The sequence below is a fragment of the Tachyglossus aculeatus genome, chromosome 22 (assembly GCF_015852505.1).
Source record: "Tachyglossus aculeatus isolate mTacAcu1 chromosome 22, mTacAcu1.pri, whole genome shotgun sequence".
In the NCBI taxonomy this organism is placed as follows: domain Eukaryota; kingdom Metazoa; phylum Chordata; class Mammalia; order Monotremata; family Tachyglossidae; genus Tachyglossus; species Tachyglossus aculeatus.
The window spans coordinates 49,999,559-50,024,884 of record NC_052087.1 but is presented as its reverse complement, the minus strand read 5'-3'; the positions used below and the strand labels follow the sequence as shown (position 1 = coordinate 50,024,884).

The 25,326-nt window shown below is 54.9% G+C and overlaps 1 protein-coding gene across 1 annotated transcript; it reads right to left on the bottom strand.

Moving 5' to 3' along the window:
- Positions 1–1,552: 1,552 nt before the first annotated feature.
- Positions 1,553–17,288, bottom strand: CD248 (CD248 molecule). Its single transcript, XM_038765363.1, has 3 exons — positions 17,078–17,288; positions 2,350–3,989; positions 1,553–2,301 (listed from the first exon to the last, which is right to left on the bottom strand). The coding sequence occupies exons 1-3, from the start codon at positions 17,286–17,288 to the stop codon at positions 1,999–2,001; spliced, it is 2,154 nt and encodes a 717-aa protein (XP_038621291.1). The 3' UTR covers positions 1,553–1,998.
- Between the last annotated feature and the right edge of the window lie 8,038 nt (positions 17,289–25,326).

Below are 25,326 nucleotides of genomic sequence, written 5' to 3'. Positions count from 1 at the left end.
GCGCTTACTATGTGCAAAGCACCGTTCTAAGCGCTGTGTTGTGTCTATATATCTATAATTCCATCTATTTTGTTGCTGTTAATGTTATTGTTTTGTTATCTGTCTTCCCCTTCTAAACTGTGAGCCCGTTGTTGGATAGGGACTGTATCTGTTGCCGAATTGTACTTTTCCAAGCGCTTAGTCCAGTGCTGCGCACCCAGTAAGCGCTCCATAAATACCCACTCCTCAGGCTCGCCCCTCGCCCCTGAGCGCCGCGACCCCCCGGGGCCCAGCCTGCCCCCGTCTCTGGGTCCCCGGGGCCTGAAGGGCGGGAGGGTTCAATGTGGATCAACTTGTACTTCCCAGGCGCTTAGTACAGTGCTCTGCACACAGTAAGCCCTCAACAAATACGATTGAATGAATGAGCCCCCTTTTCCCTCTCCTCCTCCCCATCCCCCCGCTCTACTTCCTTCCCCTCCCCACAGCACTTGCATATATCTGTACAGATTTATCACTCTATTTATTTTACTTGTACGTATTTACTATTCTATTTATTTTGTTAATGATGTGCATATAGCCTTAGTTCTATTTGTTCTGATGATTTTGACACCCATCGACGTGTTTTGTTTTGTTGCCCGTCTCCCCTTTCTAGCCTGTGAGCCCGTTTTTGGGTAGCAACCGTCTTATATGTTGCCAACTTGTACTTCCCAAGCGATTGGTCCAGTGCTCTGCACACAGTAAGCGCTCAATAAAATAGGATTGAATGAATGAATGAATGAATGAATGAATGCCGCCTCTGCCACTTGTCTGATGTGTGACCTTCGGCAAGTCACTTAACTTCTCTGTGCCTGAGTTACCTCATTTATATAATGGGAACTAAGCCTGTGAGCCCCACGTGGGACAACCTGATTACCCTGGGTCTATCCCGGTGCTTAGAACGGTGCTTGGCACATAGTAAGCGCTTAACAAATACCATCGTTATTATTATTATTGCTCCCAGAGCGACCCTCTCTCCATCGCAATCATGCTGGCATTGAATCCACACACTTAGCGGGAATTAACCTTCAGGACCGGTTCCGCCCAGCCGGCTCTCTGGCATCGGATTGAGGCCGCCAACCTCTACGTCCCCATTTGAGCCTTCTCGACACCCCCTCCCCCCTGCCCCCAGCTAGCTGGCCCCCTGAAGATTGGGGTTACGCCAGCCATCACCACCGTCACCCTCGATCCTCCTCCTCCATCCTCTCTACCGGGGTCTTTGGGGACCCATGAGTTCAACTCGGACTGGTTTCCAAAAGCAGAGACCCGGTTTCCCGGGGGCTTGGTGCTTTCGAGGAGCCCGGCCAATTCATTTTCTTTTTCCAAACATTCCATCCGCCCCGGGTCCATCTCCTCCAGAGTCTCCCCCACCTCCGTGCCCACCCTCGGGGTCAAGGGTCATTCACTGAAATCTTCCAAGGAGCCTTGAGAGCGCCCATTCGCGCGTGTGTATGTGTTTGTGTAGGTGTTGGTGGGGGGGGGGGGGATATTCCTAGCCCCTCCCCCTGGAAGCAGAGTGGGCCCACAGGGCTCTGGGTGAGGCTATCACCCCGTTTATTGGAGAAAATCCTGAGGCACAGAGCCAGAGAAAACATCCCCATCCCACCCCCGCTGCAGTCCTGGGCGCAGGCCCCTTCGAGGGGAAGCCCTTTTGGGTGGGGGGCAAGAGAGCTGGAGGGAGGGGAGGGGACACCCGGGTTCTGCTCCCCTGATCCCCGGCAGAGTAAGTCTAGTGGTTAGAGTGCAGGGCGGGGGGGGGGGGTGTCCCCCCACCTGGGGTTGGGGACAGGGAGGGGAGCGGAGCCCCGGGAGGAGGAGAGCTGGGACCAGCCGTCCGGGACACCTGGGCTCCCGACAGGATGCGGCGGTTTGGTTTGGCTTGGCCAGGGGTGGGGGTCCCGGGGTGCAGTTTCGAGGGCTGGCAGTCTTTCTGTCTGTCTGTGTGTCCGCCCGAGGCCGCGACCCCCCCCCAACACCTCGCCCTCACACGCTGGTTCTGCAGGTGGCACCTCCCGGGGGCCGGATCCCTTTGGGTTCGGGGTCCCCCTTGCCCCCCGAGTTTGTGATCCAGTGGTAACAGTCGGTGACGCTCTTGCTGTGGGCGCGGGGGCCGCAGCGGGCGCAGTAGACGATGCCCAGGGCCAGCAGGATGACCAGGAAGACGCAGGCGGGCACCAGCAGGGCCGCGAGCAGCCAGCGGTCATCTCTGCGGCTCCGGCCCGGTGGCCCGTCCACCCCCAGGGCGGTGGGGGGTGGCGGTGAGGGGTCCGGGATGCGGGTGGGGGGCTGGGGAGGGGCGGGGAGCTGGGGGTGGGCCTGGGGGGAGGCGGGGGGCCCGTAGGGGGAGACAGGGCCGCCGCCACCGCCGCTCGGGGAGGGGTCTGGCGGGAGGGAGGTTTGAGGCCGTGGGGGCTGGGAGGTGACCCCCGGTGGGGTGTGGGTGGTGGGAGGCGGCGGGCGGTGGACAGAGGGGACCCAAGGGTCCCACCGGACCGTGGGGGGCCCGAAGAGCGGGGGCCAAGGGGGCCGTCGGGTCGGGGGGTCCAGCCAGAGAGGCCCGGGGCTGTCGGTCCAGGCCTGGGCGAAAGCGTCCCAGAGCGTGCCTCCGGTGTCATCGGGGCGGATGTGGTCTGGGTTCGCTCCTCCTCCAGGATGCCCTCCTTCCTCTCCGGGATGCTCTCCTTCCTCTCCTCCTCCCGGTGGGCCTCCTCCTGCTCCTCCGGCGGCGGGCCCCAAGGGCCTGCAGCTGACCCCGTCGGCCTCCAGCTCGTGGCCTTCGCGGCAGTAGCACTCGAAGCCGCCCACGTAGTTGACGCACATCTGCTGGCAGACCCCCGCGATGCGGCACTCGTCGATGTCCAGGCAGCGGTGGGGGTCCTCGTCGGCCGTCCGGAAGCCCAGGCGGCAGTGGCAGGAGTAGCCGGGCCCCGAGCCCGAGCCCGACTCGCACTGCTGCTCGCAGGGGGCCTCGGAGCAGGCGTCCAGGCAGCTGCGGCCGTCGACGTCCAGCCGGTAGCCGTCGGCGCAGCGGCAGCGGGGTGGTTGGCCGGGGGGCCCCTCCAGGCAGTCCTGCTCGCAGCCCCCGTTGTCCAGGCCGCAGCCGCCTGGGGGTCCGGCCGGTGGGCACAGGGGGCCCTGGCGGGACCAGGCCACGGCCTCGGGCCCCTGGGCGCACAGGAGGGACACCCGGCCGCCCGCCAGGCAGGGCACGTCGGCCACCGAGCCGAAAGGCAGCCAGTCGAGGTCAGAGGTCACCAGGTCGAAGGGAGTGGTGTAGACGGCCGGGCCGCCCTGGCCGGGCTCGGGAGCCAGGGCTGGGCAGGCCCCTTTGAAGCCAAATTGGCAGAGGTAGCCGTCCACGGGCAGGGTGCAGGAGCCCTCCAGCCAGTGGCCCTCGCCCGTCGCCTCCATGGCCACGCAGCGCGGGGCCGGACAAGGCCCGGGCACGGGCCGGGGCTCGGCCCAGTTAGTGAAGGCCGTGTCCTGGTCGCCCGTGGCCCAGGTGAAGCCCCGGAGAGGCCGCTGCGGGTGGCACTGGCGCGGCTGGCGCTGGAGGCCGATCCACACCAGCCTCGGGGGCCCCTCGTCCGGGCCCCCCGGCCCCCGAGGCGGCGTTGGCGGGGACAGCAGCAGCCGGGCCACCCGCCGGGCCACCTCGGGGGTCTTCAGCGTGGCCAGGTTGCCCCCCAGGTCCCGGCAGCCCAGCCAGGCGTCCAGGAAGCCGCGGCGTCGGAAGAAGGCCACGTAGCAGCTGTCGGGCCCGCAGGAGGCCCGGGCCTCCTCGCCGGGGGGCTGGCCCAGGGACGGGCCCAGGGTCGCCCAGACCAGCAGGGCGGGCAGCAGCTGCAGCCGCGAGCCCGGCCCGGCCCTTCCCGCGCCGGCCCCCATCCCCCGGCCCGGCTCCCGCCGCCGGCCTCCCGCCGCCGGTCCTGCTCCCCTCTGGCCCGGGCCCGGGCCCCGCCGCCCGCTCTTCACTGGGGGGAGGGGACTAGGGGAGGGGGGCGCCAGGAGGGGCGGGGCCCGGGCTCTTTCCCCCCACCCCCTCCGCCCGGGGGTCCTACCCTTGTAAGGACGAGGATGGGGGGCCCGCCAACTCACCCCTCCCCGGGGGTCCCCGGGGACCGAGGAGCAGGAAACGGGCTGGGAGGGATGGGAGGGAGAGACAGAGACAGGGAGAGAGACGGAGAGACGGCTTGTGTGTGTGTGTGTGTGTGTGTGTTTTGTGTGTGTTTGTGTGTGTGTGTGTGTGTGTGTGAGAGAGAGAGAGAGAGAGAGAAGGGGGGAAGGGGGGAAGGGGAGGAGGGGGAGACACGCCAGGGAGAGCCCAGGGGTGGGAGAGAGGATGGGTGGGTGGGATAGAGGGAAAGGAGAGAAGGGACACAGAGATGCAGAGGCAGAGAGGGAGAGGGGTGGGAGAGAGGATGGGTGGGTGGGTGGGGAGGGGGAAAGGGGAGAAGGGAGGGACACAGAGGTGCAGGGACAGAGGCGGGGGTGAGGGAGAGAGGATGGGTGGGTGAGGAGAGGGAAAGGAGAGAAGGGACACAGAGAGGCAGAGACAGAGGGGGAGAGGGGTGGGAGAGAGGATGGGTGGGTGGGGAGAGGGAACGGGGAGAAGGGAGAGACACAGAGGTGCAGAGACAGAGAGGGGAGGGGAGAGGGAGAGGAGAGGGGCAGGAGAGAGGATGGGTGGGTGGGTGGGGAGAGGGAAAGGGGAGAAGGGAGAGACACAGAGAAGTAGAGACAGAGCCGGAGAGGGGATGGGTGGGTGGGAAGAGGGAAAGGAGAGAAGGGAGAGAGGAGAGCGGAGAGTGGAGAGGCGGGAGAGAGGATGGGGTGGTGGGGAGAAGGGAAGGGAGAGAGGATGGGACGGTGGGGAGAAGGGAAGGGAGAGAGACACAGAGGCGCAGAGACAGAGAGGGGAGGCGAGAGGGAATGGGTGGGTGGGGAGACGGGAAGGAGAGAAGGGAGAGACACAGAATCAGAGGGGGAGGCGTGAGGGAGAGAGGAGGGAAGGGAGAGAGAATAAGTGGGTGGGAAGAGGGAAAGGAGAGAAGGGAGAGAGAGAAAGCCAGTGACAGAGAGGGGAGTTTTGAGGGAGAGTGGAGGGGCGGGAGAGAGAATGGGTGGGTGGGAAGAGGGGAAGGAGAGAAGGGAGAGAGAGGCAGGCACACACACACACACACACACACACACATACACACACTGAAAGAAGATGTTGGTAGGAGAGGGAAGAAAAGGTGGGAGAGAGAGAGGGAGAGAAGAGGATCAGGGCAAGGGAAAGAGAGAGAGAGAGAGAGAGAGAGAGAGAGAGAGAGAGAGAGGAGAGGAGAGGAGAGAGGGAGCGGGGATAGGGAAAGGGACGGAAAGAGAGAAATAGGGAAGGCGGAGGTGGGGCTGGAGGAAGGAGAGAGAGAGGCTGGAAAATTTGTTAGAAGCTTCCCCCCCAGGCCAGGGTGGGGCGGAACACGAGGGTCTCGGAGACATTGCTCACACGGACGCACCAACACACAACAACCGACAATGAGGCTGAGCCCCCGCCCCCACCCCCCTCTCCCACTCCCACTCCCATTCCCGGGCCCTGGATTAGACACAGTGCAAACTGGCTCCGGGGAACTTGGATTCGGAGAGAGAGAGAGGGGAAGGGGGGAGAGAAAAGCCCCCGAACAGGAAATGCCGCTCGTGGCTCCTTGACTAGGGCACGGGGCTGGGATGTGGGGAGGGGGATAGTGAGGCGGGGGAGAGATAAAGAAGGGGAGATAGAGGGACAGGCAGAAAACGAGAGGGGGAAGCAGAGGGGAAGAGAGCGCCTTAAGCCTCTGTGAGTGAGTCCACGCAGACCGACACCCTCAGGGATTCACAGACTCATCCATTCAATCGTATTTACTGAGTGCTTACTGTGTGCAGAGCACTGGACTAAGCGCTTGGAAAGTACAATTCGGCAACAGAGACAGTCCCTACCCAACAAGGGGTTCACAGTCTAGAAGGAGTCATCAGAACACACGTCTACAACGGCCCACGGCAACAAACACGCAACCATAGCTACAGGCACCCAAGAGTGCATTCACAAGACAGATGTGTCCACACCGAGACACACCCATGCTCAGAGACCCGAATGGATAGCGTGCAGACCCATAGATGCGCCCCCGTGGCTCAGTGGAAAGAGCCCGGGCTTTGGAGTCAGAGGTCATGGGTTCAAATCCTGGCTCTGCCACTTGTCAGCTGTGTGACTTTGGGCAAGTCACTTAACTTATCTGGGCCTCATCTGTAAAATGGGGATGAAGACTGTAAGCCCCACATGGTACAAACTGATCACCTTGTAACCTCCCCAGCGCTTAGAACAGTGCTTTGCACATAATAAATGCCATTATTATTATTATTATTATACATGGTCGTGCCAACTGTGCCAGGGAGGGAGAGTTGGGGTGCCCAGCCTGGAGATAGAACCAGAAACCGTCCACTGCCTGCCCTCACCCTGCAAACCCTAGGACAGAGGGTCTCCCAGCCCACATTCTGAGAGCTCAAGACCACCCCTCTAGACTGTAGGGTCATCGTGGGCAGGGAACATGTCTACCCACTAATAATAATAATGATGGCATTTATTAAGCACTTACTATGTGCAAAGCACTGTTATGTCGAGCTTCCCAAGCTCCCAAAAGGGCCCAATGGCTAGGCTACTATCTAGACTATCCCAGGACCTCTGGGGAGCTGGGAAGGAGAGAAAGGGGGCTCCCAGTGGGAGCTTTGCCTTCAATCAATCAATCAATCATATTTATTGAGCACTTACTGTGTGCAGAGCACTGTACTAAGCGCTTAATAATAGCCATGGCAGCCATGCCCAATCGGGGTCACCCAGAAACACTTCCAGGCCCCCCCAGATATGCATCCAGGAATGCAGGAGCCCACCGGTACCTCCAGAGAGACCCAGAGATGGGCAGACTTCCTGCGGAGATATGTTCAGCGCCTAGTACAGTGCCTGGCATATAGTAAGTGCTTAACAAATACCATTATTATTATTATTAAGAGAAGCAGCATGGCTCAGTGGAAAGAGCACGGGCTTGGGAATCAGAGGTCGGGGGTTCAAATCCCAGCTCCGCCACTTGTCAGCTGTGTGACCTTGGGCAAGTCACTTCACTTCTCTGGGCCTCAGTTACCTCCTCTGTAAAATGGGGATGAAGATTGTGAGCCCCACGTGGGACAACCTGATCACCTTGTATCCTCCCCAGAGCTTAGAACAGTGCTTTGCACATAGTAAGCGCTTAACAAATGCCATTCTTCTTCGTCTTCTTCTTCTTCTTGTTCAGGGTTATGCAGACAGGGAGAAGCACACACATAGAGAGAGCGTCACACCCGGGGAGGGGCAGACGCAGGGAGATTCGCCCACTGGAAGGTGCCCACAAAGGGAAGGTGTCTGATACACTGTTGTACTGTCCTCTCCCAAGTCTTAGGATAGAGCTCTGCGCACAGTAAGCGCTTAATAAATAGGATTGACCTATTGACTGGCAGGGGAGTGAGGCCAGGGGCCTGACCTTGGGAGAGGGGAGAGCTCTGGGTGGGGCTTGGAAAGGGGGCTCTCTTGGGAAGGGGCAGGGGGGGCTCAGGGAAAGGGGTTTCTGCTGATGAATTTCTAGATCTAGCCTGGAGCAGAAAACAGCTGAGCTAGCACATTTCTTTGGGTACAGATCACCTCCTCTTCCTCCTCCTTCTCTCCCTCTTCCTCCTCCTCTACTTCCTCCCTCCTCCTTCCAATTCATTCGTTCAGTCATGTTTATTGAGCGCTTACTGTGTCTGGAGCACTGTACTAAGTGCCTGGGAAAGTACGAAAAAGCAATAAACAGACACGTTCCCGGCGCACAATGAACCTACAGTCTAGAGGGGGAGACAGACATTAATAGAAATAAACAAATGACAGATACGGACCTAAATGCTCAGTCTCATCTTTTTTCCTCCACTTTCCCTTCCCATTCCCATCTGGAGCAGGCCTGTATCTAGTAGAAAAGGCTAAGTCAGGGAGGAGGGAGAGGAGGGGGTGGGAAGGGGAGGGGAGGGGGCCGCTTCTGAGAGGGGAGAACAAGGGAGGCACAGGGAAAGGAGCCTGGTTTAGGGGAGAGAGGCGTGGGCGGGGTTTGTCGGGGGGGGATCATCATCATCATCATCAATCGTATTTATTGGGCGCTTACTATGTGCAGAGCACTGTACTAAGCGCTTGGGAAGTACAAATTGGCAACATATACAGACAGTCCCTACCCAACAGTGGGCTCACAGTCTAAACTGTGACTGTGCGGGCTGAGGGAGGATGGATTCATTCATTCAATCGTATTTATTGAGCGCTTACTGTGTGCAGAGCACTGTACTAAGCGCTTGGGATGTACAAGTTGGCAACATATAGAGACGGTCCCTACCCAATGGGCAGTGGGACCAAGGGGGCGTTTGGGCTCTGGGCCCGGGTTCTAGACAGAAGTTGGGAGAGCCCTTAGAGGCCAGGCGGGGATCTAGGGAAGAGGTGGGGAGGGAGATGGAGTCAGGCAGTCCAGAAGGAGCCCCGGCACAGATGGAGGTGGAGTGAGTGTGCCTATGAGTCTGTGTGAGCGCTTAGTACAGCGCTCCGCACACAGTAAGCGCTCAGTAAATATGATTGAATGAATGAATGTGAGTCTGAGTGTATGTGTGTGTGTGTGAGCGCTGTATCATAATAATAAGAATAGTAATAATAATGATAGTATTTGTTAAGCGCTTACAGTGTGCCAAGCACTGTTTTAAGCCCTGGGGAGGGGACAAGGCAATCAGGTTGTCCCACTTGGGGCTCACAGTCTTCATCCCCATTTTCCGGATGAGGTCACCGAGGCCCGGAGAAGCGAGGTGACTTGCCCAAAGTCACCCAGCTGACAAGGGGCGGAGCCGGGATTAGAACCCACGACCAAGCCCGGGCTCTTTCCACTAAACCATGCTGCTTATATTTACCTGTGGGGGTGTGGATGTTGTGTGGCCCCTGGCAGAGAGGGGACAACTTGCGGGGGTGGGGGACACACCGTCACTCTGGATACCTGATCTGGGTCTAGGCAAGGTCCCTCTTGTTTTTGTTTTTTATGGTATTTGTTAAGTACTTACTATGTGTCCGGCAGTGTAATGAGTGCTAGGGTAGATAATAATAATAATAACTGTGATATTTGTTAAGGGCTTACTAAGTGCCAGGCACTTTACTCAGCACTGGGGTAGATACAAAGTAATCAGTTTGGACACAGTCCCTTCGTACATAAGAATAATAATAATAATGGCATTTACTAAGCACTTACTATGTGCAAAGCACTGTTCTAAGTGCTGGGGAGGTTACAAGGTGATCAGGTCGTCCCACGGGGGGCTCACAGTCTTCATCCCCCATTTTCCAGATGAGGTAACTGAGGCACAGAGAAGTGAAGTGATTTGCCCGAAGTCACACAGCTGACAATTGGCGGAGCCGGGATTTGAACCCATGACCTCTGACTCCGAAGCCCGGGCTCTTTCCACTCTTTCCACTGAGCCACGCTGCTTCTCCACTCTGCACTGTGTAGCGGATAGAACACGGGCCTTGGGAGTCAGATGGACCTGGGTTCTAATCCCAGTTCCACCACTTGTCTGCTATAATAATAATAATAATAATAATGATGGCATTTGTTAAGTGCTTACTATGTGCAGAGCACTGTTCTAAGCACTGGAGCACTGTTCTAAGCGCTATGTGACCTTGGGCAAGTCTTTTCACTTCTCAATTCCCTCATCTGTAATGCTTTTCAGTTTGCTCTCCCCCTCACCCCCCCGCTCCGCCCCAAAGCACTTTTATGTATATATCTGTAATTTCATTTATTTCTATTGATGTCTGTTTACTTGTGTTGGTATCTGTCTCCCCCCTCTAGACTGTGAGCTCATTGTGGGCAGGGATTGTCTCTCTTTATTGCTGTATCTAACTTTCCCAAGTGCTTAGTACAGTGCTGTGCACACAGTAAGCGCTCAATAAATCCGACTGAACGAATGAATGAATTCTCACTCTCTCTCCTCACTGTCTTCCCTTCTTTTCCCTGGGTGGGTGGTCTTTGAGAACTCCCTCCTACCCCCATCCCCGCCTCCCCATCCCCCCCCCCCACAGCCTGGCTGAGGCCGGAGCCAAGACTATGAGCAGGCTGGGAGGTGGAGGGAGGGGAAGGATAAGCTGGGAAGGGGATGGGGAACCAGAGCAGACAGGATATTTACATTGGGACTTCAAAGCTGGGCTGGAGATGGGGTGAGGGGATGGGGGGCTAAGCGCTGTGGGGGGTGGGGAAGGCTATGGGGGAGGAGGAAAGAAAAGAAAGAAGTCTCTTGAAGGATGGGCCCCCTCCTCATCCTCACCCCAATCTCTGCCTCAGGGGCGAAGGGTTGAATTTAGGGCTCCAGAGGGTGAAATCCGGAGAAGTAGAGGCAGCTTGGTCTTAGGGTCAGGGAGAAGAAGAGGGGCTGGGGTCTGGACTTGTACTTGTACTTCCCAAGCGCTTAGTACAGTGCTCTGCACACAGTAAGCGCTCAATAAATACGATTGATTGATTGATTGGACTCTGAAGGAGGGATGACCCCAGAGGGGGCCGGGTCACACAGAGGGCTGAGGTTGGGGCAGGGGAGCAGGAAAATCGATGGTGAAAATCCAGGGGATTTATTGAGTGCTTGCTGTGTGCGGAGCACTGTACTAAGCGCTGGGAGAGCCCAATAAAATAGAGTTGGTAGGCACTTGCCCTGTCCACAAGGAGCTTCCAGTTTGGAGAGGAGGCCTGAGCTCTGGGGATAGGGGAAGGGCTGGGGGGGAGGTCCTGGAGCTGGGAGGGGAGAGTAGAGGGCAGGGGGAGCAGAGAGGCAAAGGGTAAGAGAAGCAGCGTGGCTCAGTGGAAAGAGCCCGGGCTTTGGAGTCAGAGGTCATGGGTTCAAATCCCAGCTCCGCCAACTGTCGGCTGTGTGACTTTGGGCAAGTCGCTTCACTTCTCTGGGCCTCCGTTCCCTCATCTGGAAAATGGGGATGAAGACTGGGAGCCCCCCCGTGGGACAACCTGATCACCTTGTAACCTCCCCAGCGCTTAGAACAGTGCTTGGCACATAGTAAGCGCTTAATAAATGCTATCATTATTATTATTATGAAGGGGCAGAGGACAGCCTCCTCTAGACTGAAAGCTCCTTGAGGGGAGGGAATGTGTCCATTCATTGTTATTTTCCTCCCCCTCCCCATCCCCCCCACCTTACCTCCTTCCCATCCCCACAGCACCTGCATATATGTATATATGTTTGTACATGCTTATTACTCTATTTATTTATTTATTTTACTTGTACTTATTTATTCTATTTATTTTATTTTGTTAATATGTTTTGTTTTGTTGTCTGTCTCCCCCTTCTAGACTGTGAGCCTGCTGTTTGGTAGGGACCGTCTCTCTATGTTGCCAACTTGTACTTCCCAAGTGCTTAGTACAGTGCTCTGCACACAGTAAGTGCTCAATAAATACAATTGAATGAATGAATGAATGACTTTGGGCAAGTCGCTTCACTTCTCTGGGACTCAGTTCCCTCATCTGGAAAATGGGGATGAAGACTGTGAGCCCCCCATGGGACAACCTGATCACCTTGTAACCTCCCAAGCGCTTAGAACAGTGCTTGGCACATAGTAAGTGCTTAATAAATACTATCATTATTATTATTATTATGAAGGGGCAGAGGACAGCCTCCTCTAGACTGAAAGCTCTTTGAGGGGAGGGAATGTGTCCATTTATTGTTATTTTGTACTCTCCCAAGCGCTCAGTACAGTGCTTCACACATGGTAAGCACTCACTAAAAATGACTGAATGAATGAAGGGGGCAGAGGGCAGGGGACCGAGGGGATAGAGGGCAGGGGGGCAGAGGACGGGGAGAAGGGAGGAGGGAAGCAGAGGGCAGGGAACAGAGGGCAGAGGGGCAGAGGGCAGAGAGCAGGGAGCTAATAATAATAATAATAATAATAATAATGCCATTTATTAAGCGCTTCCTATGTGCAAAGCACTGTTCTAAGCGCTGGGGAGGTTACAAGGTGACCAGGTTGTCCCACGGGGGGCTCACAGTCTTAATCCCCATTTTACAGATGAGGTAATAATAATAATGATGGCATTTATGAAGCGCTTACTATGTGCAAAGCACTGTTCTGAGCGCTGGGGAGGTTACAAGGAGATCAGGTTGTCCCATGGGGGGCTCACAGATGAGGTCACTGAGGCCCAGCGAAGTGAAGTGACTTGCCCAAAGTCACCCAGCTGTTAAGTGGTGGAGCTGGGATTTGAACCCATGACCCCTGACTCCAGAGCCTGGGCTCTTTCCACTGAGCCACACTGCGGGCAGGGAACAGGGAGACAGAGGGGAAGGGGCAGAGAGCAGAGGGGCAGAAGACAGTGAACAGGAGGTAAAGAGGAAAAGGCGGGAACCGAGAGGGGCAGAGGACGAGGGGCAGAGGGCAGGGAGCGGGACGGGGTGGGGTGAGCCCTAGGTTGGAGGAATTGTGGGGGCAGACGGCTGGGATTGGAGAGAGGTGAAGGAACCCAGAGGATGGAGGAGAATGAGATCGCAGCAGGAAAACACCCCTGGCACCACGACAAGCTCGTGTGTTCCCAACGGCTCTGGCAACGTCATCGGCTCCAGGCGGGCCAGGGACACGGGCCAGGGACATGGGTGACGCTCTCGTCCATAACCCTGTCAGCACCACCGATCGAAGGGCCAGGAGGAAGAAACCCGGCCCCGGTCCCGGGCTCCTGGCTAGGCTGGTTCCGGTTCACAGCGCCCAGCTTGGGGGCAAAGGACCCCCACCTCCCCTCCTGTCCACCCCCTACCTAACCCAGTCCATTGAGACCACCAAGAGAAGTTTTGGAAGTGGAGCTGGGATCCCTGTAGGCTTTGGCAGCTCGGTGGTTTGGCCATCCCTTTGGGAGCTCTGGGCAGGAGGGGTTGGGGAGCTGGAGAGATGCCCCCCGCCCCAGCCGGGCTCCGGCTAAGGATGCCAGTGTCAGGGAGCAGGGAGGAGGAGAGGGAGCAGGGGAGGGGTGGAGAGAGCAAAGCTGGGGCCCGGCAACTGTGAGAGGAAAAAGAGGCACAATTAGGAAAGCAGCCTGGCCTGAGAGGAAAAAGAGGCACAAATAGGAAAGCAGCCTGGCCTGAAAGGAAAAAGAGGCACAAATAGGAAAGCAGCCTGGCCTGAAAGGAAAAAGAGGCACAAATAGGAAAGCAGCCTGGCCTGAAAGGAAAAAGAGGCACAAATAGGAAAGCAGCCTTGGCCTGAGAGGAAAAAGAGGCACAAATAGGAAAGCAGCCTGGCCTGAGAGGAAAAAGAGGCACAAATAGGAAAGCAGCCTGGCCTGAGAGGAAAAAGAGGCACAAATAGGAAAGCAGCCTGGTCTGAGAGGAAAAAGAGGCACAGATAGGAAAGCAGCCTGGCCTGAGAGGGAAAAGAGGCACAGATAGGGAAGCAGCCTGGCCTGAGAGGAAAAAGAGGCACAGATAGGGAAGCACCCTGGCCTGAGAGGAAAAAGAGGCACAGATAGGGAAGCAGCTTGGCCTGAGAGGAAAAAGAGGCACAAATAGGGAAGCAGCCTGGCCTGAGAGGAAAAAGAGGCACAAATAGGGAAGCAGCCTGGTCTGAGAGGAAAAAGAGGCACAGATAGGGAAGCAGCCTGGCCTGAGAGGAAAAAGAGGCACAGATAGGAAAGCAGCCTGGCCTGAGAGGGAAAAGAGGCACAGATAGGGAAGCAGCCTGGCCTGAGAGGAAAAAGAAGCACAGATAGGAAAGCACCCTGGCCTGAGAGGAAAAAGAGGCACAGATAGGGAAGCAGCTTGGCCTGAGAGGAAAAAGAGGCACAAATAGGGAAGCAGCCTGGCCTGAGAGGAAAAAGAGGCACAGATAGGGAAGCAGCCTGGCCTGAGAGGAAAAAGAGGCACAGATAGGGAAGCAGCCTGGCCTGAGAGGAAAAAGAGGCACAGATAGGGAAGCAGCCTGGCCTGAGAGGAAAAAGAGGCACAGATAGGGAAGCAGCCTGGCCTGAGAGGAAAAAGAGGCACAGATAGGAAAGCAGCCTGGCCTGAGAGGAAAAAGAGGCACAGATAGGGAAGCAGCCTGGCCTGAGAGGAAAAAGAAGCACAGATAGGAAAGCAGCCTGGCCTGAGAGGAAAAAGAGGCACAGATAGGGAAGCAGCCTGGCCTGAGAGGAAAAAGAGGCACAAATAGGGAAGCAGCCTGGCCTGAGAGGAAAAAGAGGCACAAATAGGGAAGCAGCCTGGCCTGAGAGGAAAAAGAGGCACAGATAGGGAAGCAGCCTGGCCTGAGAGGAAAAAGAGGCACAGATAGGGAAGCAGCCTGGCCTGAGAGGAAAAAGAGGCACAGATAGGAAAGCAGCCTGGCCTGAGAGGAAAATGAGGCACAGATAGGGAAGCAGCCTGGCCTGAGAGGAAAAAGAGGCACAAATAGGACAGCAGCCTGACCTGAGAGGAAAAAGAGGCACAAACAGGAAAGCAGCCTGGCCTGAGAGGAGAAAGAGGCACACATAGGGAAGCAGCCTGGCCTGTGAGGAAAAAGAGGCACAAATAGGGAAGCAGCCTGGCCTGAGAGGAAAAAGAGGCACATATAGGAAAGCAGCCTGGCCTGAGAGGGAAAAGAGGCACAGATAGGAAAGCAGCCTGGCCTGAGAGGTAAAAGAGGCACAAATAGGAAAGCAGCCTGGCCTGAGAGGAAAAAGAGGCACAGATAGGGAAGCAGCCTGGCCTGAGAGGAAAAAGAGGCACAGATAGGGAAGCAGCCTGGCCTGAGAGGAAAAAGAGGCACAGATAGGGAAGCAGCCTGGCCTGAGAGGAAAAAGAGGCACAGATAGGACAGCAGCCTGACCTGAGAGGAAAAAGAGGCACAAATAGGAAAGCAGCCTGGCCTGAGAGGAAAAAGAGGCACAGATAGGGAAGCAGCCTGGCCTGAGAGGAAAAAGAGGCACAGATAGGGAAGCAGCCTGGCCTGAAAGGAAAAAGAGGCACAGATAGGGAAGCAGCCTGGCCTGAGAGGAAAAAGAGGCACAGATAGGGAAGCAGCCTGGCCTGAGAGGAAAAAGAGGCACAGATAGGGAAGCAGCCTGGCCTGAGAGGAAAAAGAGGCACAGATAGGAAAGCAGCCTGGCCTGAGAGGAAAATGAGGCACAAAGAGGAAAGCAGCCTGGCCTAGTGGAAAAAGTCAAAGGGCCTGGGTTCTGATCCCAGCTCTGCCGGTTGTCCGCTGTGTTGACCTCAGGTGAGTCACTTCACTTCTCTGGGCCTCAGTTCCTTCATCTGTAACATGGGGATTAAGACCGTGAGCCCTATGTGGGACAGGGACTGTGTCCAACCTGATGATCTCGTATCTACCCCGGTGCTTAGTACAGTGCCCGGCACATAGTAAGTGCTTAACAAATACCATTAAAAGAAAGCGTTTAAGCTGATCCCGGAAGAGTCACTTTCTGGGGTGGCAGCCCGTTCAGTTGACAGCAAGAACATTCCACCTCCCCTCCCGTTTTTTGGGGGGTTTTTTGTATGGCATGTTAAGCGCTTACTACGCACCAGGTACTGTGCAAAGCGCCGGGGTAGATACAAGCTAATCAGTTGGGATGCAGACCCTGTCCCTCACGGGACTCCGGGTCAAAATCCCCATTTCACAGATGGGGTAACTGAGGCCCAGAGAAGTGAAGCAACTTGCCCGAGTTCACCCAGCAGACAAGAATAATGATAGCATTTATTAAGCGCTTACTATGTGCCAAGCACTGTCCTAAGTGCTGTGGGGGATCCCTTCAAGGCCCTACTGAGAGCTCACCTCCTCCAGGAGGCCTTCCCAGACTGAGCCCCCTCCTTCCTCTCCCCATCCTTCCCCTCTCCATCCCCCCTGCCTTACCTCCTTCCCTTCCCCACAGCACCTGTATATATGTATATATGTTTGTACGGATTTATTACTCTATTTATTTTACTTGTACATATTTATTCTACTTATTTTATTTTGTTAATATGTTTTGTTTTGTTCTCTGTCTCCCCCTTCTAGACTGTAAGCCCGCTGTTGGGTAGGGACCATCTCTAGATGTTGCCAACTTGGACTTCCCAAGCGCTTAGTACGGTGCTGTGCATACAGTAAGCGCTCAATAAATACGATTGAATGGATGAATGATACACGGTAATAAGGTTGTCCCACGTGGGGCTCCCAGTCTTAATCCCCATTTTACAGACGAGGGAACTGAGGCCCTTAGAAGTGACTTGCCCAAAGTCACCCAGCTGACGAGTAGCGGAGCCTGGATTTGAACCCACGACCTCTGACTCCAAAGCCCACGCTCTTTCCACTGAGCCACGCTGCTTCTCAAGCGACGGAACGGGGCCCAGAACCCGGATCCTTCCGACGGTCAGGCCCGGGCCCTAGCCGCTCGGCCCCACCGTTTCCTTCCGCCGGCCTGCGGAGTTTGGGACCGATGGATGTTCCCCCCGCCGGCCGCCCGGCCCCTCGCCCGCTAAGGGGAAACAGCTGCAGGGCCGGGGGAGCCGCGAGGAGCCCGGGCCAGAAGGGCCGGGTCACAGGGTTTGGGGCCCCGGGGATCGGGAGGAGTAGCAAGAGCCACTATGGCCTCATCGCCCAGGCAGCCGGGCCGCCCCACTTCTCCCAGCTCCTCCCAGGACCCAGGAGTCCCGCTCCCCTCACCCCCCGCCACTGGTTCCCCATCCTCCCCAGGCGGCCCCATCCCCGGGATCTTCCTCTCGGGACCCCGCTCCGCTCCTGGCGGCTCCGACCTCCCCTCCCGGAATCCAGGCCATGCCTGCCCTCTGGTCCCTGGTTCTCCCACCCCGCCGCCCCAGACTTCCACTCCTTTCCAGAACCCAGGCGTCCTGCCCCCCCAAGGCGTTTCCCCGTGAGTCAGGCCGGCTGGAATCCGGTGAGCTCAGGCCGCTGCGCCCCAGCACCGCCCTCCTGCCCCCACTCGCGGGGTCACCCTCCCCCCGGTCCCCCCCATCCACATCTGGATCTGCTCAGCAGCGGGGGCTGGGGCTTAGAGGGGAAGGGAGGGCTCTGGGGCACCTCGGGGTGCTCGGCTGCGGGCCCGGGATTTGTGCGTCCGGGTCACCCGTCGCAGGCCGGAGGGCGCGAGGGGTTGGCCGACGGCGGGCCGGCCGGCCTCGTGAGCATCTCTGCGCGTGCTGCTGCGGCCCACGGGGCTCGCCTGTGGGCCGGGACCACGGAACGGCCCCCCCCCGAGGGTCTCGTTCTGGGGGTTGCGTGACGGGATCATGCGAAGTCTTCTAGACTGTGAGCCCACTGTTGGGTAGGGACCGTCTCTATATGTTGCCAACTTCTTCTTCGCAAGCGCTTAGTGCAGTGCTCTGCACACGGTAAGCGCTCAATAAATGCGTTGGATGGATGGATGGATTGATTGATTGAAGTCACGCTATGCGTTCAGCAGGGTGTTTTGAGTGCCACGGTGACGTGGGTCATTCCGGGCCTCTGGGTTAGACTGTGTGTCACGTGGGTCACTGCGGGCCCCTCTGTCAGAGAGCGAGTGCGTGTGTCACTGTGGGCCTCTCTGTCAGAGTGTGTGTGTGTGTGTGCATGCATGTGTCAGCATGGCTCTGTGTCTGCGTCACGTGGGTCACCATGGGCCTCTCTGTCAGAGTGTGTGTGTGTGTGCGTGTGTGCATGTGTGTAAACATGGCTGTGTCTGTGCCACATGGATCACCGTGGGCTTCTATGTCAGAGTGCCTGTGTGTGTGTGTGTGTGTGTGTGTGTGTGTGTGAGAGAGAGAGAGAGAGAGAGAGAGAGAGAGAGAGAGAGAGAGAGCATCACTGTGTTTATCACATGGGTCACTGTAGGATTCTGCATGTGTGTGTGTGTGTGTGTGTGTGTGCTTGTGTCAGCATGGCTCTGTGTCTGTGTCACATGGGTTGCCATGGGCCTCTCTGTCAGAGTGCTGGGTGTGTGCGCCTGTGTGTGTCAGCATGTCTGTCTCTGTGCCACGTGGGTCACTTTGGGCCTCTATGTCAGAACGTGAGTGTCTGTGTGCGTGCATACATCAGCATGGCTCTGTGTCTGTGTCACGTGTGTCACCATGGGCCTCTCCGTCAGAGTGTGTGTGTGTGCGTGCATGTGTCAGCATGGCTCTGTGTCTGTGTCACGTGGGTCACCATGGGCCTCTCTGTCAGAGTGTGTGTGTGTGTGTGTGTGTGTGTGTGTGTCTGTGCGTGTGTGTAAACATGGCTGTGTCTGTGCCACATGGATCACTGTGGGCTTCTATGTTAGAGTGCCTCTGTGTGTGTGTGTGTGTGTGTGTGTGTGTGTGTGTGAGAGAGAGAGAGAGAGAGAGAGAGAGAGAGAGAGAGCATCACTGTGTTTATCACATGGGTCACTATAGGATTCTGCATGTGTGTGTGTGTGTGTGTGTGTGTGTGTGTGCTTGTGTCAGCACGGCTCTGTGTCTGTGTCACGTGGGTCGTCATGGGCCTCTCTGTCAGAGTGCTGGGTGTGTGTGCCTGTGTGTGTCAGCATGTCTGTCTCTGTGCCACGTGGGTCACTTTGGGCCTCTATGTCAGAATGTGAGTGTCTGTGCGCGTGCATATCAATCAATCAATCAATCGTATTTATTGAGCGCTTACTGTGTGCAGAGCACTGTACTAAGCGCTTGGGAAGTACAAGTTGGCAACATATAGAGACAGTCCCTACCCAACAGTGGGCTCACAGTCTAGAAGGGGGAGACAGAGAACAAAACCAAACATATTAACAGAATAAAATAGAATAGATATGTACAAGTAAAATAGAGTAATAAATATGTACAAACATATATACAGGTGCTGTGGGGAAGGGAAGGAGGTAAGACGGGGGGATGGAGAGGTGGACGAGGGGGAGAGGAAGGAGGGGGCTGAGTGTGGGAAGGCCTTCTGGAGGAGGTGAGCTGTCAGTAGGGCCTTGAAGGGAGGAAGAGAGCGAGCTTGGCAGATGGGCAGAGGGAGGGCATTCCAGGCCAGGGGGATGACGTGGGCCGGGGGTCGACGGCGGGACAGGTGAGAACGAGGCCTAACAGTGAGGAGATTAGCGGTGGCAGAGGAGCGGAGGACGCGGGCTGGGCTGGAGAAGGACAGAAGGGAGGTGAGGGAGGAGGGGGCCAGGGGATGGATGGATGGACAGCCTTGAAGCCCAGGGTGCATATGTCAGCATGGCTCTGTGTCTGTGTCACGTGTGTCACCACGGGCCTCTCTGTCAGAGTGCGTGTGTGTGCGTGCATGTGTCAGCATGGCTCTGTGTCTGTGTCACCACGGGCCTCTCTGTCAGAGTGTGTGCGGGTGCGTGTGTATGCATGTGTCAGCACGGCTCTGTGACTGTGTCACGTGTGTCGCCGTGGGCCTCTGTCAGTGTGTGTGTGTGTGCGTGTGTGTAAACATGGCTGTGTCTGTGCCACATGGATCGCTGTGGGCTTCTATGTCAGAGTGCCTGTGTGTGTGTGGGTGTGTGTGTGTGTGTGTGTTTGTGTGTGTGTGAGAGAGAGAGAGAGAGAGAGCATCTCTGTGTTTATCACATGGGTCACTATAATACTAATAATAACAATGGTGGCATTTATTAAGCGCTTACTATGTGCAAAGCACTCTTCTAAGAGCTGGGGAGGTTCCAAGGTGATCAGGTTGTCCCACGGGGGGCTCACAGTCTTCGCCCCCCTTTTACAGAGGAGGAAACTGAGGCCCAGAGAAGTGAAGTGACTTGCCCAAAGTCACCCAGCTGACAATTGGCAGAGCCGGGGTTGGAACCGGTGACCTCTGACTCCAAAGCCCGGGCTCTTTCCATTGAGCCACGCACTATAGGATTCTGCATGTGCGTATGTGAGAGAGCATGGCTGTCTGTCTGCGCCACATGGGTCACTATGAGCTATGTCACAATGTGTGTGTGCATGTGCATATGTGTGTGTGTGTGTGCACAGCTGTGTGTCTGTGCCACATGGGCCACTCTGGGTCTCATTCATTCATTCATTCATTCATTCAATGGTATTTATTGAGCACTTAATGTGTGCAGAGCACTGTACTACTACTACTACTAATAATAATGATGGCATTTATTAAGCGCTTACTACGTGCAAAGCACTTTTCTAAGCGCTGATAATAATGATGGTATTGGTTAAGCATTTACTATGTGTCAAGCACTGTTAATAATAATGATGGCATTTATTAAGCGCTTACTATGTGCAAAGCACTGTTCTAAGCGCTAATAATAATGATGGTATTGGTTAAGCATTTACTATGTGTCAAGCACTGTTAATAATAATGATGGCATTTATTAAGCACTTACTCTGTGCCAAGCACTGTTTTAAGTGCTGGGGAGGTTACAAGGTGATCAGGTTGTCCCACGTGGGGCTCCCAGTCTTCATCCCCATTTTCCAGCTGAGGGAACTGAGGCCCAGAGAAGTGAAGTGACTTGCCCAAAATCACCCAGCTGACAATTGGCGGAGCTGGGATTCGAACCCATGACCTCGGACTCCAAAGCCCGGGCTGTTTCCACTGAACCACGCTGCTTCTCTGCTACTAAGCGCTTGGGAAGTCCAAGTTGGCAACATCTAGAGACGGTCCCTACCCAACAGTGGGCTCATGGTCTAGAAGGGGGAGACAGACAACAAAACATATTAACAAAATGAAATAAATAGAATAAATATGCACAAATAAAATAAATAGAGTAATAAATACGAACAAACATATATACATATATACAGGTCTCTTCACCTGTGTGTCACTGATGCTGCACTGACATACCCCCGCGGAGCCCACAGCCCGGGACCCTCGCCTGTCCGGAGCCGGGGCCATTGTGGGGGAGAGACACAGACGGATATTCATTCAATTCAATCACACTTATTGAGCGCTTACTGTGTGAAGAGCACTGTACTAAGCGCTTGGGAAGTCCAAGTTGGAAACATCTAGAGACGGTCCCTACCCAACAGTGGGCTCATGGTCTAGAAGGGGGAGACAGACAACAAAACATATTAACAAAATAAAATAAATAGAATAAATATGTACAAATAAAATAGAGTAATAAATATGTACAAACATATATACAGGCCTCTTCACCTGTGTGAGTCCACATCATGGACGCCCGTCCCGTGCGTCACTGGTGCTGCACTGACATACCTCCGCGGAGCCCACAGCCCGGGCCCTTCCGCCTGTCCAGAGCTGGGGCCGTCGAGGGGAGAGACAGAGACGGATATTCATTCAATTCAGTCGTATTTATTGAGCGCTTACTATGTGCAGAGCACTGTACTAAGCGCTTGGGAAGTCCAAGTTGGCAACATCTAGAGACGGTCCCTACCCAACAGTGGGCTCCCAGTCTAGAAGAAGGAGCAGCGTGGCTCAGTGGAAAGAGCCCGGGCTTTGGAGTCAGAGGTCATGGGTTCAAATCCCGGCTCCACCAATTGTCAGCTGTGTGACTTGGGGCAAGTCACTTCACTTCTCTGTACCTCAGTTCCGTCATCTGTAAAATGGGGATGAAGACTGTGAGCCCCCCGTGGGACAACCTGATCACCTTGTAACCTCCCCAGCGCTTAGAACAGTGCTTTGCACATAGTAAGTGCTCAATAAATGCCATTTAAAAAAAAAAAAATCCCGGCTCCGCCAATTGTCAGCTGTGTGACTTGGGGCAAGTCACTTCACTTCTCTGTGCCTCAGTTACCCCATCTGTAAAATGGGGATGAAGACTGTGAGCCCCACGTGGGACAACCTGATCACCTTGTAACCTCCCCAGTGCTTAGAACAGTGCTTTGCACATAGTAAGCGCTTAATAAATGCCATTATTATTATTATTATTAGAAGATAGAGACAGAAGCAGAGACAGAGAGAGCGAGCGAGCGCTCAGTCCTCCGTCCGGTTCCTGAGGCCGGGCAGGTTCCCAGGCCCTGTGCGGAGACACAGGAAATGAGTCTTTTAGACTGTGAGCCCACTGTTGGGTAGGGACTGTCTCTATATGTTGCCAATTTGTACTTCCCAAGCGCTTAGTACAGTGCTCTGCACATAGTAAGCGCTCAATAAATACAATTGATGATGATGATGAGAGGGTGGGAGGGGGCGGGAGGGGGTCAGCGCCCATTCCAGAGCTGGTCCCGGGATGCCCACTTCCCGGAAGGCCGGCCTGCCATGCTGCGGCCCGGACCAGTTGTGTTTTCCGATGGGCAACTGAGGGCGGCGGGAGGCCCCTCCGGGTAGTTGAGCAGAGGCAAAAAACGTAACATCCCCCAGTGAGGGACTGTCTCTATTTGTTGCCGCATTGTACTTCCCAAGCGCTTAGTACAGTGCTCTGCACACAGTAAGCGCTCAATAAATATGACTGAATGAAATGAACCCGATGCCCAAGCCGGACAAGGGCACAGTCTGGACTCCCCCCCAGACTCGAAGCTCGTTCTGGGCTCCACCGCTTAATAATTTTATTTTGTTAATATGTTTGGTTTTGTTCTCTGTCTCCCCCTTCTAGACTGTGAGCCCACTGTTGGGTAGGGACCGTCTATATGTTGCCAACTTGTACTTCCTAAGCGCTTAGTACAGTGCTCTGCAAACAGTAAGCGCTCAATAAATATGATTGATTGATTGAATAATAATAATAATAACGGCATTTATTAAGTGCTTACTATATGCAAAGCAATGTTCTAAGCGCTGGGGTGGTTACCAGGTGATGAGGTTGTCCCACGGGGGCTCAAAATCTTCATCCCCATTTTCCAGATGAGGTCACTGAGGCCCAGAGAGTGAAGTGACTTGCCCAAAGGCACCCAGCTGACAAGTGGCAGAGCCGGGATTTGGGATTTGAACCCATGACCTCTGACTCCAAAGCCCAGGCTCTTTCCAATAGAATCCAGCCCACACACTTCACTCCTTTAGTGCCAAACCACGCACCTCAAGCCCACCGATATCACTGCTGACCCTTCGCCTGTGTCTTCCTTTGGGCCTGAAACTCCCTCCCCTTTCATATAATAATGATAGCATTTATTAAGCGCTTACTATGTGCAAAGCACTGCTCGAAGCTCTGGGGAGGTTACAAGGCGGTGAGGTTGTCCCACTGGGGGCTCACAGCCTTAATCCCCATTTTACAGATGAGGGAACTGAGGCCCAGAGAAGTTAAGTGATTTGCCCAAAGTCACACAGCTGACAGGTGGCTGAGCTCAGATTTGAACCCATGACCTCTGACTCCAAAGCCTATACTCTTTCCACTGAGCCACGCTGCTTCTCTATCATATCCCAAAGACCATCACTCTCCCTGCCTTTGAAGCCTTCTAGTAATAATAATAAATAATTGTGGTATTTGTTAAGCACTTACTATGTGCCAGGCACTGTACTAAGCACTGGGGTAGATACAAGCAATTCGGGTTGGAATCAGCCCTGTCCCACGTGGGGCTCACTGTCTTCATCCCCATTTTACAGACCCCCTATTAGACTCCCCCCCTCCCATTTAGACTGTGAGCCCACTGTCGGGTAGGGACCGTCTCTATATGTTGCCAACTTGTACTTCCCAAGCACAGTGCTCTGCACACAGTAAGCGCTCAATAAATACGATTGATTGATTGATTGATGGATGAGGTAACCGAAGCACAGAGAATAATAATAATGGCATTTATTAAGCGCTTACTTTGTGCAAAGCACTGTTCTAGGCGCTGAGCACTTTTCACAGTCCCTTCTAGACTGTGAGCCCACTGTTGGGTAGGGACTGTCTCTATATGTTGCCAACTTGTACTTCCCAAGCGCTTAGTACAGTGCTCTGCACGCAGTAAGCGCTCAATAAATACGATTGATTGGTTCTAAGTGCTGAGAAGTGAAGTGAGTGAAGTGAGTGAAGAGAAGTGAAGAGAGTTGCCCAGGGTCCGGGATTGGAACCCCCCTTTTAGACTATGAGCCCACTGTTGGGTAGGGACTGTCTCTATATATTGCCAATTTGTACTTCCCAAGCGCTTAGTACAGTGCTCTGCACGCAGTAAGCGCTCAATAAATACGATTGATTGGTTCTAAGTGCTGAGAAGTGAAGTGAGTGAAGTGAGTGAAGAGAAGTGAAGAGAGTTGCCCAGGGTCCGGGATTGGAACCCCCCTTTTAGACTATGAGCCCACTGTTGGGTAGGGACTGTCTCTATATATTGCCAATTTGTACTTCCCAAGCGCTTAGTACAGTGCTCTGCACATAGTAAGCGCTCAATAAATACGATTGGTTCTAAGTGCTGAGAAGTGAAGTGAGTGAAGTGAAGTGAGTGAAGAGAAGTGAAGAGAGTTGCCCAGGGTCCGGAATTGGAACCCCCCTTTTAGACTGTGAGCCCACTGTTGGGTAGGGACTGTCTCTATATGTTGCCAATTTGTACTTCCCAAGCGCTTAGTACAGTGCTCTGCACATAGTAAGCGCTCAATAAATACGATTGATGATGATGACCTTCTGACTTTCCACTACACCTAAAAATCTCATCTCCTCCAAGAGGCCTTCCCTGACTAAGCCCTCATTTGCCCTCTTCCAGCAATCCCCCACACCACTAAAAAAAAACAACTCAACCTCCCGGCTCCCCCCATCCTCTCTACTCACTCCTAAATCACTCCAGTCCATTGGCCAACTTTTCTGGGGGTAAAGGGGGTGTCAGCCCTGAATCCGAAGGATAACTAGGGGAACCCAGATTCCGTTGGGAGAGGACACTGGAGCCCAGGCAGGTTGAAACCGCAGACTTCTGGGCTTGGCGGGTCCCAGACTTTAGGCCCAAATGCTTAGTACAGTGCTCTGCGCCTAATAAGCTGCCAATAAAAACCACTGATTGATAGATGAGGACAGGGCAGGGGCTCAGAGGGGCTCCAGGCCACAGAAATTCCTAAGCACAAGCTCAGTCTCAGGATACCGAGACGCAGCGTGGTTTAAGCGGAAAGAGCCCGGGCTTGGGAGTCAGAGGACGTGGGTTACGATCCCAGATTCTCCACTTGTCTCTATGACCTTGGGCAAACAACTTCTCTGTGACTCGGTTACCTCGCCTGTAAAATGGGGATTAAGACTGTGAGCCCCCCGTGGGACAACCTGATCACCTTGTAACCACCCCAGCACTTAGAACAGTGCTTTGCACATAGCAAGCCCTTAATAAATGCCGTCATCATCGTCATCAACAGTGCTTGGCCCATAGTAAGAGTTTAACCAATGCCATAATAATTATTATTATTATTACTGCACCTGGGTCTGGGCCGGACTTGAAATCTTGCTTTCGCCCTCACTTCCGGCACACTAAGCACTTCCATATTTATGCCACCCTTACAGCACTTACAGATTTTTTTTCCAGTGTTATTTGTCTCTATATGTTGCCAAC